Below are 19,141 nucleotides of genomic sequence, written 5' to 3'. Positions count from 1 at the left end.
CAGGCCATATATGGTAGTATGGACCCCAGCATGTGAGCAGGCATTCCAGCAGCTTAAGGAAGCTTTGGGAGGACCCCCTTTGTTAGCCAGACCAGATTACAACAAAAACATTATTGTGCAGGTGGATGCTTCGAACCATGGTGTGAAGGCTGTACTTAGCCAGATTTCTTCAGAGGGAGAAGAGCACCCAGTGGTTAATCTCAGTCATAGGCTCCAACCCAGGGAGGAATGCTATGCAGTTGTAGAAAAGGAATGTCTAGCCATAGTGTAGGCACTGCAGAAACTTCAGCCTTATCTATATGGAAGAAAATTCAATGTAGTGACAGATCACAATCCTCTGATGTAGTTAAACAAAGCCAGCCAGCAAAATGCCAAGTTTCTAAGATGGAGCCTAGGGTTGCAAGCATATGATATGTCAGTGCAGCACTGCAGTGGGATTAGCAATGCCAATGCAGATGGGCTCTCAAGACAGGGAATGGGGTAAGGTATACTCAGCTATACCTAACCCTCTCAAGCAACGTTTCTCAAGGGTCACTTGAAAAAGTAGCTTGAGTTCTCCGGGGAAGATGTGTGAAGACAGGTGAAGACTGCCAGCCTAGCCAGAGAGAATTTTGTAGATAATTTTGCCATTTGTAAATATTAATATAAGCCCCAGGCTTGTTCTCTTAAATGGGAAAAATGGTGTTAAATATGGAACTGCAAAAATGTGATAACAGTGCACTCTGCTGTAACAAAGCTAATAAGTCAATTATTTGATGTCAAAACTTGGAGCCGATATGTCTGGGTGAAGGAATTCTGGCTATATTTTGAGACCAGAGTTAATTGCTAGAATCTGCATGTATAAATTCCCTTATTGTTCTGGCTTCCTGACCAGCTGCAAGATCAAGGGCTATTAACATCTGAGAATCTGTTAGCCTGGGAACCAGAAAGAAATGATGTAATCTGAAACGAATCAGTGGTACTGTGTTATCAATTTAAGGGCAGAAAGAATGAGAGCATTAGGGCATTTGTCTTGAGAACAGCTAGCATCACCAGCACTCCTTTGCTATATATGTAATTTATTGTAAGTTATTTAGAACTGTGTTTTCTCTTAGCTATAGCTAGGAAATAGGAAGATTAGACTACTTTGTTTTTTGTGATGTCAGAACTTTTCTATTGTATTATTTTAAGTATTTCTCTGTGATCTCTGAACTCTTGGCTAGCACTGTGTAGTAAGAAGTACTGTCTTGTGTTTTTATTATTTATTAAATATTTTTAAACCTTTCAACTGCGGCTGTTTTGTGTAGAGATAATTTATGCTCTAAGACTACATTGCATGTATATAGAGATACTGTAAAAAGTCACTCCAAATAAGTCTTGACTGGTTGCACTTACCATTTGAAAAACAATATTGCACAGTAATAATTGGACACCCTTCACAGGGGCCTTTGAGTAGCTGATAAATATTAGCTAGGTGGTGGCAGTTATTTTTGTCGTATAGTCTGGGTAAAAGGGGCACAGCTGGATAACCTATGCCAGCCTTCTCCAGGAGTGTCTGTGTGGTTGTATAAACTCCTATCTCAAAGTGTGTGTGTCAGCTACTTGGTTTGGGACACAAAGCACTGGTTGGACAGAGAGGATGCTGGATGTTTTAGCTTGCCCACTAGGCTGAGATCTGAACCCTATAGCTGCGCCAGAGGGGATGCTTATTAGGGACCTGGAGAGAAATGGAGAAACCAGTTTCAGACTGTGATCTCTGTGAGCTCTTAAGGGAAATTGTACTTTACTGTGTGTGTATTTATTATCCTTTCCCTATATGGATGGATATAGGCTTGAGGATTGAGGCTCCTTGATTGCTGGGCCAGTGCATGGGTGTCACAAGAAGTATGTCTGCTTTTATCTCTCAGCTGGTTTGTTTTAGTTTATAAGCGTGATGCAGATTAAGCTAAGTGATGAACACCCGATTCATGGTATTTTTATTAATTGATTTTTTGTGATGCAAACCCATTTTTTGTAGAGATAGTTTGCCATGGGATTTAACAGTCAAGCAATGCACATGTTCCATACCATACAAAGTCCATTTATCCAGGTCAAATTTATTTTATGTCAGATAGATGAAAATGTCACTTCACATGACCATACAGATATGCCAGTAGTCTATGTCTTGGGGCTTTGTTTTGACATGTGTATTCTAAAGGAGTATTCATATTATTGTGAGTCAAATCAAACAGAAACATTGTGCTATAAATAAGTAAAGCATTGGGCTTTAACCTTCACCTTGCTCGACTACCCATTTTTTGCTACATATCATGGGATATAACAGTTTTGAAATATTTGTATGCAATAGTTACACAGTCAGTGAGTGTAGCAACTGACTATTATACATAAATTATATTCTTTATGGCTATGACAAACACCTCTATAAACCACAGGTAAATTTCTAAATCTGAGCATATTAAATTCATTTCACACCACTGGGGTTTAGTATCAGTTGTGCAGAGAAATCTGTAACTGTCTTACAAAGTATATATTTTATTAATATAGACAAAAAAAAAAAACAGATATTGCATCAGGACACATCCAGTGTTCTTTTGTTTAAATGATGGCACTATCTGGTATTTTAACCTTATTTCAGTGAAGAATGAATGACCTTTTTCTTTTGTTATCATGGTGAGTTGATAAACACTGACATTCCCTATCTAAAAAAGATAAATTAGAACTTACCGTCTGTACGGAGAGTGAGTGGTGTAGGTGGACTCAGCACTCTTGTGTTTGTCACCATGTTTTTGACAAGACAGATATAACTTCCAACATCTGATGTTTGCACCTTGGCAATATAAAGATTTCCTGTCTCTTGTGAGATAAAGCGCCTACTGTCTTCTGCCACAAATGAGGGAAATTGATTAAATACCCAGCTGTAGGTGATTTCTGAAAGAACAAAAAAAAATAATGATAACATGTCAAACTAATTGAAGCAGCTTTGTTAATGACCATTACATGATAAAGTATGTGTGCGTGTGTGTGTGTGTGTGTGTGTGTGTGTGTGTGTGTGTGTGTGTGTGTGTGAATGCATTGCATTTATGTTGACTTACTGCATATTTAGCTCCTAAGAACTCATAAGGTATCTGTTCTAAAATTCTAAAAACTATTTTTTGCAAAAAAATTCCCTTCTCACTCCTCTAATCTCTTGATCAGAAATATTGATCTACCTCTTTTCACCAAGAAAGTTGACTTTCAGGAATACTTTATTCTGACTATTAGAGGTCTGCAGGTCTAAAAATGCTGGATCTGGCTTGTTGAGTTTACTTTGACCTTGTATTTTGCAATAGCAGTCAGAATGAACATTGCAATGTGAAAATAATGCAGTAGTCATTTAAAATATTAGGAATTTGTTTTCTCATGAGAGAATAGCAGTCTCATAAGTTTTAATTTTGTATGTCATCTGACTAAGTGTGTTTAACAGTTTTACTTCAGGAAAACTAAAACTTCTTCTAGAGTGATTATAATAAGTAGTGTTACAGATTATACCTATGAAATATTTGCTATCATACTTAACTGCCACTTAATAATATAATTGAGCATTTTCAAAGTTAACCTTGTTGTCAGGGAAACTGGACCATGTCACAGAGGAGGATGGTGCATTCTATTTTCTCTCTGGTGATGAGGGGGTAGCAGTTTCATTCAGGTTACTGGCTTGTCACAGTTTACACAGTTTGGATTTCTGTCAGTTTACTGCATTTGGCAGCTAATTTAACTGTGTTGGTTAAGCCAATCACTAGCAACTATAATAGTAAGACTATGAGAGAGAGAAAGAGAGAGCACAATATAATATATATACATATACACATTGAAGTGCACTTCCGCGGAAGTGGGGCCAGACTTTTCTTGTAAATAATGTAATTTTGAACAAAAAAGTAGGCCTATATATATATATATATATATATATATATATATATATATATATATATATATATATATATATATATATGGGTCCCCTTCAGATGACTGACGTTTAAAAAGATCAACTTTCATATGGTCGAGACCATTTGATCAACCTTTCAAAAGCTTGACTGATCTGAATGGAGATCTCCATACAGTGCGGAATGGGAAGATTTTCCCGTAACTGCAATGTAATGCGATCTCGGAGTTGGTGTATTTAAGTTGCAGGGGCTGTGGGGGGTGCAGTGGGGCTTGCCCCCTGCTAAACATAGTTAATGTATTTTTTTATTTTGTGTTATAGTGTTTACTTTACATGGTCGATGTTTCAAATCTTCGATCAAATAGTCTCGGCCATATGAAAGTCGAACATTTGAGGTGTTGATCATATAACATAGACCCATATATATCTATATCTATATCTATATATATATATATATATATATATATATATATATATATATATATATATATAAACACACACACACACGCACACACACACACACACACACACACACACACACACACACACACACACACACACATACATACATATTCCATTGAACTTCAATGGAATTTAATATATATTTTTTTATTGAAGCTGGAAGTCCTGGTATGGTTACTAATTTGTAAAGCAAGATAACACATTTGTTGTCAGATGATGTATAATATTCCCTGTTATTAATACAAACTAGCAATGAATTTATCACATTTACTTTATATTGTTTTTTTCTGTGGTCCATTGCTCATTTTAACAATACTTTTCTGTATCATGTCTTTTGGGGCATGGCTTTTTGAATTGATTTTAAATTGTTTAACTTTTTTATGTGAATAGAAAGTTCTCAGCTCAAATTAAAACACTATTGTTTTCAGAAATTGTTTTAATGTGTGATCAGCACGTCATAATTCCCATAAGGAATACTGCCTAACATAATTGTTTTCAGAGTTATTTTTAATATCTATTGAGCATGTTATTGTCTCAAATAATTACTTTCAATAATTATTTTTATTGTCTGATCTGCTTGTCGTAATACTCAGAAGTAATACTGCCTGCCACGTCTGTTTTCGTGTTTACTTGTTTAATTATTTTGATTATAATGCTTATCTTCTGCCATGAAATAACAAAACTGCAAATGGCACACAGTCAAACTCCACACTGGCAGTATAAAACATAAATACAGTTAAATAAATAGCAAGAAATCTACACAGGAGCTGTTTCTAAAGACTACAACACAGCACTACACCCAGACGCTGACCAAACCACATTCGCTAGAATTTTAAGTTGGCATTCCCCTCAATAGATATTTCCTTACCTGACAAAAACTGGCATTATTATTCACATTCAGCAATATGGATATATACCTGCATATAGATATACAATTTACTAGGTCATGCTTCCATACCAATGTCTATTTTTTGTAAGAACTAAGAAGGTGCCGCCATATTCAACTACATCAACAAAGCTTTACAACTCATGCACCATCCCCATATCTCTAGTAATGTCAGATAAAACAAGCTTCATGGCAATAATTGATGTAAGAACATATATCTTCAGAGGGAAGCTCTGCTTGTACAGAGGTGAGGGGTTCTTCAGGATGTGACTGAAAGTGTCAGTAGACAAGCCCAGTTACCTTGTCAAAACAGAGAAATAAATAACTAAATAAATAAATAAATATAAAGGCTCCTCAACTGAGCAATGCTGCACAACATTCTGATGTACAAAACATGGAATCCTGGCACCCATTATACCTGACTGAAATTGCCAATTAATGACAGCCCATTCCAGGAAGAGGTAAATCTACAAAAAAAGAGTGATGGCAGCACTGGGTCAGTGTCCAGTGAATGTATATATAGTGTGGGGAATGCATCTGCACAATAGGTGATACAGTGTTTTACAAATGTGCCCCACCAAAACAAATTACTACACACTTAAATGAAGATCTATGAAGTATATTTCACAATAGCTAAATGCCTCAGCATTTATTAACCTGTGCATTTTATATATGTTGTGTATGTGTCAAAACATCTGTTGATTAATATTATATGAAGGAATGGGATATAAATGCAAATAAGCATAGACATTAATATGCCATACAAAAAGCTGGTACTGGCCTGGCACAAATCATGTGGCACTGCATGTTCTTATATCTTAGAGAAGAATGTGCATGCATACATGGCAACATACCCCTTGCCACACATATCGCCTAAGACACACACAGATTTGCCCAGTGAGTACAGTAGTATGAGGACACTGTGTAGGTATATGTTGTCTGTCTCTGGACAGCATAGCACCTTTGATAATTTGGTGCATGTATACACAGTACACTTCATTTATTTATTTATTCAGTTTGTTAACTGGGATAGTTCACAGTGCAGGAGACCTGGGGACAAAAGCTTAATTTCATATAACATGTTAAGATTACAAATGCATTTCTTCATAGATATAAAGACAAGGCACAACTGTGCACTGTTTCAGGAAAGCTCGAGATTGCATAGATTAGTAGAAAGACTACATTGCAGATATACTTATTTTGTACAGATATTACAATGTAGTTGTTGTTGTCTTTTGGCTTTTCATGGTTAGGGGTCACCACAGGGGAACTCTAGTCCGCTAATGATTGGCAGTAGATTTTCACGAATGCCGAGATGCCAGCTCAACGCTCAACCTTCAACGAAAGCACGCCCATTTACGCATGTCTTTCGAACGCCCATCCAACTGCAGGGAGGACATGCAGACTCCACACAGAAGGCACTCCCTGCACTCCAGCTGAGAATCAAACGGGAGAACCTCTTGCTGTGAGGCAACAATGCTACCACTGCACCACCACAGAAATCCAAAGCAAAGAAAATATATACAGGCAGTAAACTATGCTAGTTATGCTCCTATTCAAATATGTATATTGGATATACATTCCATCTTATTACAAGTATGTGTGAGGGTGATGCATGGTCAGTTTTGAATTAAGAAGGTTGACAGATTAACTATACATTTAGGAGAACAGAGGGTGTGAAAGAGCTATGAGGTTATTGTAGTGACAGTAGGGTATTTGAAGAGTGTGAATGTGAATGGGAAGAATGGAATAAAAGAGAGGCAGCCATTAGCTGAAGATAGACAGTTTGGAATCATTAGACAGAGAGTAGGTAGAACAGGGATATAAGGGAGTCAGTTAGCCATGGCTGGAGTAACAACAGGGCCAGGAGTCAATGAGGTGTTGATGAACAAATCTGCTTGATCCGCATAGACTTGCCTATGTCACAGTGCCTCTACTGTCCTTCAGTAATGACAATTGTTGCACAGTGCTGACCATCATTGTAAATGGCATACTGAAACCTGAGATTCATACTTTCCTTGCTACAGTATGTATGGCCTTTGGATGGACTGCCATCAGCTCTGACATGTGGCTCTTCCTCAAAAGGTATCTTTCTGAAGGTGAAAGTGGTTTTGCTTAGTGTCACGTAATTCTGCATTCTGGCACTTCAGGTATGTTACTGATGCTCTGACTCCTATTCAAGTTAACATCTACCCTTTCAGGTAAAACACATAGAGCAGAAATTCTGTCTGGCAATTCCAACACACCAGTGCAGTTTGCAACTAGCTTTGCTTTATTCCATCATTATGGAAGCAGTTAAAATCTAGAGACAATAGAATGTTTTGGCATGTACATCTATTACGTGATAATCTGTTCTTGTAGACCCTACATGATAAGCAGGGATGTTTAGTTGAGGGTTCATGCTGCTTTCATGTCATACTTACCACATATGATAATTGCATGTACTCAGTACACAGTTCAAGTACAGAGGAAAATGGTCAATCCACAGTCCTCCTGGTACAGTCAGTGCTACTTTACAGGCCAGCTGTAGCAAATGGCAGGAGAGAATACGTGCTGCAGAAAGTATAGTAACTTGGCGCTGCTTGCCACCATGTGTATGATAATTGTCGCACTGTGATTAAATGGCTTATCTGTACAGAAGCACTGGTAATAGGTGACTAGACCTCTGTGACTGCCTGACTGGCTGAAGAGGTGCACACATTGGTTAGAGTAAGGTAAACTAAGCTGCACCCTTGTTGCTATAGTACTGCCAGCATCTACACTCCAGACATGTATGTTGTCAACTACATGTATTAACATGTGTCCTGTCTGGGTGTGTCATCATCAAACTATCCACTGTTGATGCACAGTAAGTGGAGACTCCTCCCACTGTTTTCCAGAAATCACATTCAGACTCACTGGAGTACCTTGAAATCACCTACAGCTATTGACATTCTTTCCTTGCAGACATTATGCAATTATTTGTGCATCCATCTTACTATATGCTGCATCATGCAAGTCTGTTAGTATCCAATGCTTTGTGTGCAAGTTGGGAATGTGACTTCTGTACATTCATCTGGAGTGAACTGTGCTTCAAAACTCAATCTACTTGTGCAGGCTGCCAAATCCAGTCAGTCGGCAGTAAATCTATTTATGCATGTGAACTGCAACATCATGGCTATGTCTTTAAAGATGCCCTGCTTACATCTCTGCTGCACTGATGTGCCATACAAGTCACCCTCCACAGTGGTACTATGGATGTTAGTTTAGTGAAAAAACAGATGTTCATGTGCTTTCAGAACCAGCCATGAGCTAATTACAATATACAGAGCTATCAAAGCAGTCATCTTTATTTTCACTTAGTGCCTTCTATTACAAAACATGGCTACACTCAACAGCATTTGCTCCCTGTTGTAGAAGGAAGTAGTAGTCCACAAAAAACACGAAAACTGAAAGGCCAAAAGAGGAGCCATCATGATGATAAAGTAGACTTTTGAGGATAAGAAAGAAATTATGTATTGTTACTGTTATGCAAGATGCCCATAATTTCTGGACAGAAGATAAACAAAAAGATTAAGAGACAAATTAGAGGAAAGAAAAATACTTTTATAAGAAAAACCGACAAAAGTGATCTCATTTCCAAATAGTGTTAGTCTTATCCAAATAAAATCTGAGCTGCCTAAGCACATCTGGTGTGTGCAGCATCTTCTCACTGACAGATTGCAGAAAAGGGGAAAAAGCAGGCAAATAAATAGACTGATTAAAGGACAACTCATTTACCACATTGAACATAAAAGAATAATTAGTATGCAAGGGCAACCAGTCCTTATGAAACACCAAAAAAAAAAGAGGACAATCCATAAGGGCTTGAAGCTCAGACATCATCTGGCAGATGTAAGGGCTAAGAGCAATGTTGCAAGGGAGCTGAAGCTTCAGGCTTAAAAAGAGCCTGTGTCGATTTCTCCAAAACAAAATTAAGATCCCAGGGAGGATGAACCTTCTTCCTGGGAGGCCTAATATGAAGGACGTCTTTAAGAAATTGCTTAGCCTCAAACCTAGAAGCTAAAGGAGGAGCTAAAGGCAGACAAGCAGCAACAGCTGATAAGTGGGCCTTAACAGAAGAATAAGCCAACCCAGCACTGAGCAATTCACACAGATAAGACAGAACCAAAGGAGCATCCTTGGATCCAGGTTACGAGGAGAACACCAAGCAGAAAACCGCTTCCATTTGGATAAAAATTATTTCCTAGTATTGGGTTTCTTGACCTCCTGCAGGACCCTAAGCATATCTCAGAAAAAAAGGTGTCTATGTGAAATCAAATTGATTTCACCCATAGTATCAGTTGAAGAGTGGACAGGTGGGAGTGGATGAGAGATCCATTGTCCTGTGTGAGTAGATCCACCCTATGAAGTAACTTGTGATGATTGCCCTTGGCTAAATGCAGAAGAAAAGAAAAACAATGTTGTCTCAGCCAAAAGGGAGTCTCCAGCAAGATTTTAGGAGTATCCTGTTGAATTTTGAAGAGGACTTTTGGAATGAGGAGAAGGAGAGAGAAAGCATAAAGAAACATCCCCTTGAAAGAAAAATATAGAGCATCTGCCTTCCAAACCAGAGGACCAGGGAGTCTGGCACAAAATAAAGGAAGTTGCCTGTTCAGAGGGGAGGCAAATAGATCTATTTGAGGAGTATACCACTGGTGAACAATGTCCAGAAGCACTTTCATGTGACGCATCCATTCATGGGATTGAGTAAAGGACCTGGTCAGAACATCTGCCACAATGTTTTAAACTGAGGGAACATAAACTGCCTGGAAAGTCACTTGATACTGGACAGCAAGATCCTACACTAGGAGTGCCAACCGGCAAAGAAGATAAGATCTTGATCCCCCTTTTTTTGTTTGCATACTACATCCCTGTGGTATTGTCTGTACATACCTTGAGAGGTCCCGGGCAGAACAGAAGTTGAAAAGCCTAAAAAGCCAGCAGAAGAGCTCTCATGTCTTTGATATTGATGTGTTCTTTCTGTTGAAGAGGTGACCACAGCTCCTGCACTTTTTTGGGAGCCAAAATCTTCTCCCCATCCCACTTCTGAAGCATCTGTGAACAGCTGCTGATAGGGAGGAGGGGGTAAAAAGGGACCCCTGGATTTAGAAACAACTGCTGGATGCACTAATGAAGTTCCTTCCTGAGATAAGGTAGAAGAGGAACTACAAAGCCTACAGGATGCACATGTTGAAGCTGAATGGACTTCAGAAACCACTGAAACTTTCTTATGTGGAGTTTGACCAGAGGGAGCAAAGGGATGGAGGATGCCATGAATCACAGAGCTCTCAGAAACTCCATGGCTGTAATACAGAGCAGAGGATTATGAGTTTGAAAGAAGGAAATGAGTGTCAGTGCCTTGGGAGGAGGCAGGGATACTGGCATTGCATAGTCTGGATCCTGCACACCAGAAAAATATGATCTTTAGAAAGAGTTAAAAAAAGACTTTTTGAAGTTTATAATGAACCCCAGGCTTTGCAGAAGGGAAATGACAAAATTAAGATTTTGCAATAGGATCTCTGGAGAAGGTGTCTGAAACAGGAGGTCATCCAAAAAACAGAAATACTTGGATCCCCTGAATCCTGCAAAAAGCAATCAATGAGTCAATTGGTAAATACCTTTGGGGTAGTAGAAAGGCCAAAAGACGAATCAGAGAAATAAAAATGCCAGGAAGCAACAGAGAAATGTAAAAACTTCCTGAAAGAGGATGGATCGGGATATGGAGATAAGCATCCTTGAGATCCAGAGACACCATATAAGCCTTAGGAAGCAAGCGGGGGAACAAAATCTGAAGGGACACTATTCAAAAGGAGGGCACCTTCAGAAAAGTGTTTAGATATGGGAGGTCTAGAAGTGGTCTTCAAGTACCCCTTTTTCTGGGTTCTAGAAACATCCTGGAATAAAGCCCCCTCCCCTTTTGGGACACAGGCACCTCTTGATTAGAACCTTGTGACAAAAGGTCCTGAAGCACCTCTGGAAAGAAGGAGGGTTGTTCCTGAGGAGGCTGAGAAACACCCATAAAAGGAAGAATGGATTTTCAAACCATGAAATACCTCTGGTGAATACTAGACAAGACGCAGAAATCCTGAGTAATCTGTAGCAAATAGGAAGGTGGAGAGAGAGAGAGAGGGAGAGAGACAGAGGTGAAGAGAAAGAGGAAAGTGGCTGGGAAAAATAAGATAATCAGACAGTGCCTGGTTTATCTGGAAAAGGAGACTTCTGAGGCACTGAAGTCTGAGTAGCCTTAGTAGGGGGGGCCTGTTTGCCTCTCTTTTAACCCTTAGGAGGAGGCTGAGATTGCCTGTGAATAAAGGTTGGATTATTGGGGTAGTTTCTCTGAAATGTAGGTACAGGAGAAACAAACACATGTTTTAGTTCCTGTAAAACTTTGCCCTAATCCTGAACAGTCCTAAACATAGCAGCAGCAGCTTCACTAAACAAGTGTTTATTATCATGAGGGGCATCCATCAACTTAGCCTTAATATCATAAGGCAAAGATTGAAGCTGAATCCAAGAATACCTTCCTCATCACTGACCCAAAAGCAGCAGCCCTAGAAGAAGCATCTGCTGCATCATAACTACACTTGATGGAATGATGAGCCACCTGGGAAGAAGTCCCTAACAGGGAAACGGCAGAAGTTTTACACTCAGAGCCTGGAAGATCAGAAATAACTTGACAGGCCTGGGATAGGAGAGCCAACAAACACATGGACATATGGTTCTGATAATTAAGAGCCCTAATAGCCTATGTAGCAGAGATATAAGTCTTTTTGCCTAGCCTCTCCATGGTTCTGCTATGTTTATCAGAGTGCAGTAACTTGGGAGAAGGAAGCAATTGAGAGGGCTTGTCAGAAGCTACAGACACCACCAAGGGGTCAGCAGAAGGACACTTGTACAAAGATATACAGTCTTCAGACACCCTATAGAATCTATCAGGTTTCTTAGGAGCAGGTGACTGAGAATCTGGCCCCTTACAAGCACTGGAACATGCATCCAACAAGGCAGCCAAAACAGGAGGAACAGCAGAAGGTTTAGGAGAATCCATATGCAGCAATTCATAGTACCTTTATGTATCTCAGAAACCTGCACACAATCCCATTTGTAGAATTCTGTCATCCTGCAGATCATGTCTACAACAAAAATCTCTTCAAAGGGAGTATCAAGACTGGTAGAGTCGTCTTCCTCTGATCCAGTCAAAAGAAGAGGGAATCCAGCTCCTCCTGTGAGAAATCCTGTCTTTTTAATGGAGTAAAGGACCAAGGGGGGGCTGGAACAGAAACGCCCTGAGGAGGTGTTATTGCCGTGAAAGCATTAAACCCTGAGTGAAGGCCAGCCATTAATTCTGAGGAGTAACAAGTTTAATCTTTTGCTTTTTCTTCAATGGGACGTTTGCCTTATAAAATTGTAGAAGGCTCTGATGCAGGATGGATTCAATAATGGTAGTAGGGACTTCTTCTCTGGCTGATATTTCAGGAACACCCCTAGGCCCCTCAGAGATAATCAGCCATAGTTCTGCCTGAACTTCTGAAACAGATGTCTGCAATATTTCCTGAGACATGTTTAAAGTTGGATCCCAGCTGGTGTTCAACCAGGTCGTGGCAGAGGAATCCAAGGATAAGGTCTGGCAAACTTCTGGGCATTCAATCACCTAGGAGAAATGGCCAGAAGAGGATGAACAGCAGAAGATTCCGGCCAAGGCTTCTTGGCCTTCTTCTTAACTGACTACTCTCCTTAGGAGTGGGAAATTCTCTTTACCATGTCTTTTGCAAGAAGCTTAAGATACTGGTTTTCAGGATAGAGCACAAAAGAAGAAAATCTACTATGAAGCGTTTTACTTACAAAGGCATGACAGATGAAACAGAATGTATGGTCATCCAAGGCACCGAGGCAAAACAGACACTTTATGGGGAATCTGTCTCCCACACAGGCATTTACCCCTTTTGGATGACATGAAACCCACAAGCAAGAAAAAAAAAAAAAGGAACTCCAGTGGGGCACTTATCTGCAACAGCTTGGTGAACTAGCAAAGTACAAGGTGTTCAGAATGACAATCAACCAATAGGGTTCAGAAGGCAGCAAAGAAGTTCTAAGGATGGAACATCCGGTCATCAACTTTATGCCCTACTCTATGCAAGGAGCATACATGTGACATATGGCGTACTTTAAAGTAACCTAAAGGCTTTGGTATACTGGCTGGATGTTGGGCCGCCCTTGTCATGGGATTCATAATATAATGAATATTACAACAGTGAGAGTGAAGTGCATCAATGAATCCACAAAGTAGGGAAAAACAGGAGTAGCTAGAGACATCTGATGAAGAAATATGGACACGGGAAAGAAAAAGAGATTTATTATGGTGCAATATTTATGCAAACGAGAAAGCAAAACTAATCAATACAAAAACAAGCACCAGAAAAAATATTTGAAAAGCAATACTGGCAAACGTATCTTGATATGAAACATTTTACAAATTAAAAAATAGGAAAACAAAGGGAGAAAGTAGAAAAGAGGATTAGTAATGTAGAAGTTAAAGAAATAGAAACTGAAGTTATGGATTACCTGGAAAGTGAAGGATTTAGTGTAGAAAATCTAAATCTGATAACTTTACAGCATGACAGAAACCAATACAAAAGTTCAGTTGGAGTTGCACAGCAAAGGAACAAACAGGAATCTGTGGCAACTCTGATGCAGTCAATGTTATCGAGTGATAGGGCAGTGAGTTCCCATGTGAAAAAGAAAACGGATGACACAGGATGAAGCTTAAGAGAATATGGTAAAGCAAGATGTTCTAGAACTTTCTGTAGAACACCCGAAGGAAACGAAGAACAAAGAATGTGCCCTTAGTTTAGAAGAAAATGATATAAGGGAAGAGTTGATTGATTTATTAGAGATGGATAGACATAATAAGATCAATTAAATAAATTGACTAAAGAAAGTCAATAAGACCCTAAATGTTAGAAGTTTGATAAATCAAATGAATACAGTAAACAAGACTGTTCACAGAAATTCATGCAATGTATTTATTTATTTATGTTATTTTATTTTATTTTACATTTGTTTACTGGGAAAGTCCGAATGGACAACAGTCCTTTTTCATTGGAGGCCTTGGAAGAAAAGATCCACATTTACACAGAGCAAAAAACACATAGATACATAATAAGACAAGGTGTTACATCTAGATATTTAAGAATATAGTGTGTATGTGTATATATATATACATCGACAGCCCATTCCATCGGAACTGACTTAACTGACACGGCAAATCATCGACAACTGAAGAGCCAACATTTCAGACATGGTAAGTAACCGCTTGGCCATCAACCTTCAAAACCCACAAGCAAAACAAAGCCCCCCCACACCCCTTAATAATTATTCCAACCCCGAGAACACACTGCCACGGGGGTAAAGGAAAAGTTCAGGTTGATGGCCAAACGGTTACTTACCATGTGGGGAATTTTGGCTCTTCAATTGTTGATGATCTGCCGTGTCGGTGATGTCGGTTTCGATGGAATGGGCTTTCGATGTAGTAATGGTAACCCATGATAATGGAAACCCACATATATATATATAGGATTACAGATCAGTACAGTACTTACTGTACATTAAAACTAGCATGTTGGTTCTTTCCTGGACATGGCCAGGAGAAAGGAATCCACTTTTGATTTAATGCATGTTCACAGGTACTTTGCCAAAGACAAGTGTTCAGCTGTATCATTCGATATCACCTACTTTTCATTCAATTTTCACAAGTTGTAGGATAGAGTTTTTAGTAACAGAGAGTAGGATACATAGTTACATTATCTTATACATATATACACCACTAATGACTAAGTAATATTAGATATCTATCCATGAGTATATGCGAATGTCTTCTGATGGAGAATAAATAAATGGAAAGAAAGAGGTAAGCATCTGGAATCTATCCACTGAGAGGAAGAGTGAGAGAGTGTCTTGGAAAAAATGGTAAAGTAATAGTATAAATGTAATATGGGGTGCATAGGATTTAGTTCGAAGTAAGAGAGGCAAGTTGAGAAGAGAGAGAGGGGGTTAGGGTAAGATGGACAACCTATGAACAGAAGAAAATACGATATAGTACTGTGCAGCTGAATTAATAGCAGATAAAATCTTACCACAAAAATGGAGGGCAGTAATGGAAAGGAACAGGATAAATCAAATCTCATCATGGAAGTATCAAATAGAGCAATTAAGACAAGAAGTGTCACTGTTAGAAGTGTACAGAAGAGGGAGCAACTCAACAAAAATACTCAGAAAGCTAGACATGATAAAAGCAATGTACAGTATTAGAACAGCCCGAGATCTATCATGCACTATTCAAACAATGAACTGAAGATATCAGCACATGCAGAATAAACAAGGCAAGAGGAATAGAAACAACACCGGAAAAAGAAAAAGAAAGATGCATTTTGGAGAAATGTCTCCGAAGATCCTGTGGAACATAACAAAGATACTGAATTGATAGAAAAAGTAAAAGAAATAATAAGTTCAAATGCACATGGTATGAAAAGGGATGAAGTAATGGTCAGAGAAATCGAAACAAAATTAAGAGCAGCTCCTAACTGGAAAATCCCAAGCTCAGATGCAATACCTTACTTCTGGCTATAAGTATTAGCATCTTTACATGATGATTTGGCCATGAGTAAGAACTATTCATATTCGCACCCCGAACAGATAACAACCTGGTAAACAACAGGAGAAAATGATACTCATCCTTAAGAGTGAATCCGCAAAATATCTTAAAAACTATAGACCAAAAACTTGCCTTCTTATGGTGTATAAACTGTACGCTGCAATTGATGTCAATAGTTTATAGTCATTTAGAAGAAAACTCAATCATGGCAATAGAACAAAGAGTAACAAAATAAAGTCACATGGAACAAATGGTCAGCTGTTGATAAATAAAGATATAAAGAAGAACTGTAAAAAGAAGAAGAATCTAAGTATGGCATGGATAGGCTACAAAAAAAAAAAATTGACAACATCCACATTGATCGATAAAAAAGTGCTTACAAATATATAAGATACACCCAACATTGATCGATTACATTACAGTGACCATGAAACAGTGGCACCACTCTGCAGCTAGGCCAAGATTGAGGACAAATTATTATCTCAGTGATAAAAATTCAAAGGTGGATATTCCAGGGTGACTCTCTGTCACTGCTCCTCTTTTGTCTTGTCCTTAACCCATTAAGCTGTCTAAACAACAGATTAGATCATGGCTTCAGTCTGTCTCCTAGAAAACAACAAAGTGTAAAGACTTATCATCTTCTTCTTGTGGATGATTTAAAACTGTATAGTCCATCAGATGAGGAACTGAAAGCAGAACTGCAAGTAATCAAAACTTTCTCAGATGATATAAGAATGTCATTTTGTCTTGATAAATATGGAAAAGCAACTTTTAAAGCTTGAAAGCTGCAGCACCAAGAAAATATCAGTCTGGGACAGAAATGTGATATAAAGGAACTTGAGCAGGAGGGAGTGTATAAATATATGGGAATTGCTGAAGGAATGACAAAATAACATGAACAAATGTGAACAAAACTTTGTAAGGAATATTTTAGAAGACTAAAATTAATACTGAAAACAGCCCTGACATCTAGAACCAAAGCCAAGCTATGAAACAATTTGCACTTCCTGTTCTAACTTACAATTTGTGTGGTGATTGACTGGCCCCGAAAGTATCAGCTGAGCAGGAAAATAACAAAAATACTTTATGCTTATCAAATGATTTATAAAAAATCTGTGTATACCAAGATTATATATTTGCCATTCTGAAAGAGGTATTGTCTTCCTTGAAACTGATTACATGTATACATCTGCAATCGTAGGACTACATACATACCTACTGATCTGACAAGGTCCAAACATAGTGACATTTTTAAAGCTCGAGTAGAACAAGTGTAAGATAACTTCCTAAATTGTTTTAGCAGAACCGTATCGGTGTCAAGTGTGATTGGAAATCAAACAAGAAGTAGATAAAAATCAGACAGCAACTGAATGTCCCAAAAAACAAAATAAAGACTATAAGTAGAAGGATCAGATGCGATGGCAAGAAATATGTAAAATGTATAAATATAGTTGCAAGTACAGAAAATTCCTGGAACAAACTCATGTCGATCAGGATTTAATACAAGAATTGTTAAAGGAGGTGAATTTAAACCAAAAGTCGAAAGGTTGGCAACCCAGGATAGTGGACTACATACACATTGGTTTACAAAGTCCATTGAACATGTTAGAAAAACAAGCAACTGCAGGATTTTTAAAACAAAATTGGAAACAGTCACACACCCTGTTGCTGGGTGTGGTATACTAGGGCATAAGGCCTTATACTGAAAGGCATAATAATGTGGCAAGACTGTTGCCTTGGGGATTGTGCAAACATTATAATATTGACGTAGCTGATAAGCATTGGAAACATGAGCCACCAAACATTACAGAAAATGATACAGGTTATATCCCATGGGATCACTAGCAAACAAACTGTTCAAAAAATAGATGTGAGAACACCAGATATAGTAGTCCATCAAAAGAAGACAAAAGTAGCACTGATCATTGAAATTGCTACACTCGGTGATTACTTTGTCTTATGTATAGAGAGACACAAAGTCATAAAATACCAGGATTTGCAGTCAGAAATTAGGACAATATGGAAGAAGGATACACAGACTATTCCAATAGTATTAAGAGCAATGGGGTGTTATAACAAAGAAGTTGCAGTCATGTTTTGCTATTTTACTGATACATTATACTGCAAAGAGCACTTTTGGCTAACATCAAAGATTGAAACAATACTAATTTCATGAACTTTAATCATACTTTGACTTAGGAATGGGGTCCATTCTTGTCATGGCATTAGAAACCCAACATTGTCTTGGAGAAATTAAATAGGGAAGTTCGTATGCATTTCTGCTGCACTGATGCACCATACATGTCGCTCTCCACAGTGGGCTATGGATGTTAGCAACACATGGTTACTTTAGTGAAGTAACAGATGTCCACTGGCTTTCACAACTGATTATCAGCTGATAATAATATGCAGAGGTAAAGCAGTCATTTTTAATAATTGTATTTATTTTTTAACTTAGTGCTTTCTATTACAAAATTTGACTGCACTCAACAGCATTTGTTTGTATTTCCCAAAACATCTGTTCTGGGATTGTTCCATTGTTGGCAAGTTGAATATATCAGGCAAATGGAAAAAGCCTGTTTAGAAGTGTTAAGAATTCCAGAGTTAGATATATACAATATTAGAATGGAATATATAAGTAGTACTGAAGTATAATTATATTAAAATATCTACAAATGCCAAAACCAGAAAATCCATACACATGAACTCAGTTATCCTAATGAAATCTTACAAGTGATATTTCTGTGGAAATTTCTATAGACCCGGGGTATAAACAACTGATCAACAGTGACAAATGTCAGTCATTCCTTGAAAATGTACTGGTGGAGAGGATATGTCTTTTGATGTTTGATAAGCAGACATCAAAGAGGCTGCAAATATAAAGGGTGAGATACAAAAAAATGGCAAACTTTTCAGTGATTTTTAAATTGTTTTCTGTTGTGTGCAACACAAAACTTTAGATTGAATTTGATATACAAGAATATACAGTCACCTTATTAGTTTCAAACTAATCAGTAAAAGCATTACAAAAAATGGAAAACTTTTCAGTGATTTTTAAATTGTTTTCTGTTGTGTGCAACACAAAACTTTAAATTGAATTTGATATACAAGAATATAGTCACCGTATTAGATTCAAACTAATCAGTAAAAGCATTACAAAAAAGTGGCAAACTTTTCAGTGATTTTTAAATTGTTTTCTGTTGTGTGCAACACAAAACTTTAGATT

The 19,141-nt window shown here is 38.1% G+C and overlaps 1 protein-coding gene across 8 annotated transcripts in view; it reads right to left on the bottom strand.

Annotated features, from left to right (window-relative positions):
- Window positions 1-19,141, bottom strand: part of CNTN5 (contactin 5) — a 5,719,910-nt gene that overhangs the window by 2,198,528 nt on the left and 3,502,241 nt on the right. For all 8 annotated transcript variants that reach the window (XM_044072706.1, XM_044072701.1, XM_044072707.1 and 5 more), the window contains one exon: window positions 2,704-2,907. In XM_044072706.1, coding sequence (XP_043928641.1) covers window positions 2,704-2,907 — 204 coding nt within the window. The remainder of the gene's footprint in view (window positions 1-2,703; window positions 2,908-19,141) is intronic.

Source organism: Protopterus annectens, chromosome 5.part0, assembly GCF_019279795.1.
Source record: "Protopterus annectens isolate FY-2018-M chromosome 5.part0, PAN1.0, whole genome shotgun sequence".
NCBI lineage: Eukaryota > Metazoa > Chordata > Ceratodontiformes > Protopteridae > Protopterus > Protopterus annectens.
The sequence above is the reverse complement of the archived record's forward strand: the minus strand, read 5'-3'. Positions and strand labels throughout refer to the sequence as shown.